The sequence below is a fragment of the Chrysochloris asiatica genome, unplaced genomic scaffold, assembly GCF_000296735.1.
Source record: "Chrysochloris asiatica unplaced genomic scaffold, ChrAsi1.0 scaffold00050, whole genome shotgun sequence".
In the NCBI taxonomy this organism is placed as follows: Eukaryota; Metazoa; Chordata; class Mammalia; order Afrosoricida; family Chrysochloridae; genus Chrysochloris; species Chrysochloris asiatica.
Window position 1 is genome coordinate 7,366,721 of NW_006408568.1, and position 2,034 is coordinate 7,368,754.

The 2,034-nt window shown below is 34.8% G+C and overlaps 1 protein-coding gene across 1 annotated transcript in view; it reads right to left on the reverse strand.

Moving 5' to 3' along the window:
- The window catches only part of KDM5A (lysine (K)-specific demethylase 5A), a 160,131-nt gene that overhangs the window by 64,821 nt on the left and 93,276 nt on the right, over window positions 1-2,034 (reverse strand). The window contains exons 15-16 of the mRNA XM_006862704.1: window positions 631-812; window positions 156-280 (exon numbers count right to left, since the gene is read on the reverse strand). Of these exons, the coding sequence (XP_006862766.1) occupies window positions 156-280; window positions 631-812 (307 nt within the window). The remainder of the gene's footprint in view (window positions 1-155; window positions 281-630; window positions 813-2,034) is intronic.

The window sequence follows — 2,034 nt, forward strand, 5'->3', positions numbered from 1 at the left end:
ATATATGCTCTTAATTATGTTGAGGAATTTCCCTTCAATTCCTACTTTGTTGAGTGTTTTTATCAGGAATGGATGTTGGATTTTGTCAAATGAACAAGGCCTCTTTTAAAGTGGTAATAATTTCAGTGTATGTAAGCACAAAGAGGAAACTTAACCTTTCTTGTGGTTGAAACTGGCAGATAATGCTTCTGTGACACGACTGACCCAAGTGTCATAGGACTGTGCCCTGACCTTTACACCATACAGAAGAGAAGGGAGGTCTTCTAGAGGGTAGCGGTATCTAGGAAAAACACACAAAAATAAAAATCTCAAAAAGCAACACAACTTGAAAATAAATTAAGTTTCAATACAATCAGCTCAAGAAAAGTACAATGTCCAGGGGATGCAATCTTGGTTCACATAAAAAGAAAATCAACAAACTCTTAGAGAGTTTTGCTGCAGGGAAAGATAAGGAACATGTGCAATCAACTGACAAACTAATGTATAGATGACAAGTTTAGGGAAAACCTTAGATGCTGGTCCTGAAACAGGGAGGCATATAGATAAAGAGAAGTTACTAGTAAAGACACAAGGAAGAAAATAACCACGAGAAACATTTAAGACTTGGTTTCATAAAATAGTTGTGGATACCTAAGACATTTCTTCTGCATGGGGCAGGGGCAAAGATCAGTTGGATGGTAGAGACACACAAGCCGCTCAGGATTACATGAACATGTGAGAGCAGAGAGAAAGCATGTGGTTCTGCATGCTGAGCACTGTCGTTCATCATCAGGAACAAGTTCAAATACTTCTTCCTCTGACATCAGGACACCCTAAAATATAATTGATATCATTAGATCAGTTCAAGTATCAAAGAACTTAAGTTATTAATATTTTTTCTGAGTAAATTTTATTTAAGGCATAAACAAAGAATGTACAGTAATGGCACAACATCAAAATACTTCCCAAAAGTAATTATTACTAGTTGCAAGATAATGTACTGGGACTGCAAGGGCGGTTTTAACCACAACATTGGCAGTTCAAACTCACCAGCCACTCCTTGGAAACCCTATACAGTGTCGATATGAGTCGGAACCGACTCAATGGCACTTAACAATAACAAGAAGAATGCACATTTGAGTAAAGAAACCATAAAGAAATAAAATTAAGTGATTACTACAAAGGTCAAAGCAGTAGTTTTTGAAGGGAGAAAAGTACAACTGGGAACTACTTTTAAGGGAGGCTGACAAAATTCTGTTTCTTGACCTGAGTATTAATGATAAGAATGTTACCATACAATTCCTGTATGTTTCTGTTGTCTCATCTTTTTTAAAAACAAAAAAATAATTTTAAAAAACCATTACTGCTCCCAGAAACAATACACTCTTCAACCAAATAAATTACTAATCTCTGATCTGAAAATTACATTGATATGTACAAACATATGCAAGGGCAGAAAAGTACAAAATTACATAAAACTATCCAAATCAAAATATAATCTACTTCCCGAAGACATCAAAAAGAAAAGTCATGTCATGTGCCAGTTGAAGAAAAGAAGAACACTTAAAGTGCATTTTACAAAGACTTCCATTTATATATACAGGTTCTCTATATCTTCTGTTTATTGAGCAAGGTACTTGGAAACCCAATTCTGCTATGAGGGCAAGTTTCTTCCATTTAAACAAGATGAGAACCTGACAAATGATTCACTGAGAGGCACAATTTAGTTCTTTCATCATGCATTTTTTGTTTAGCCAGCAGTTTAATCTAGATGTCTGCTGGCAATACTCTCATAGCTTCCCATGTTGTCATATCGGTGTAGTTCTGACTCACAGTGACCCTGTGTAATGTTTCTTAAGAATGTCAAGTGGTTTTAACTGCCACAACAGCACTTAGTTTTTAAATTATTTTATGCAAAAATGGTTCCAAAATACATTGTACATGTTTCTTTCTTTTTTTTTTTTCTTAAATGTTTTATTGTGAATTATGTGATAGTTTACATGGGAGAACATTAGTTTTACATTCATTCTATCGTATATATCGTCTCATTGCCAT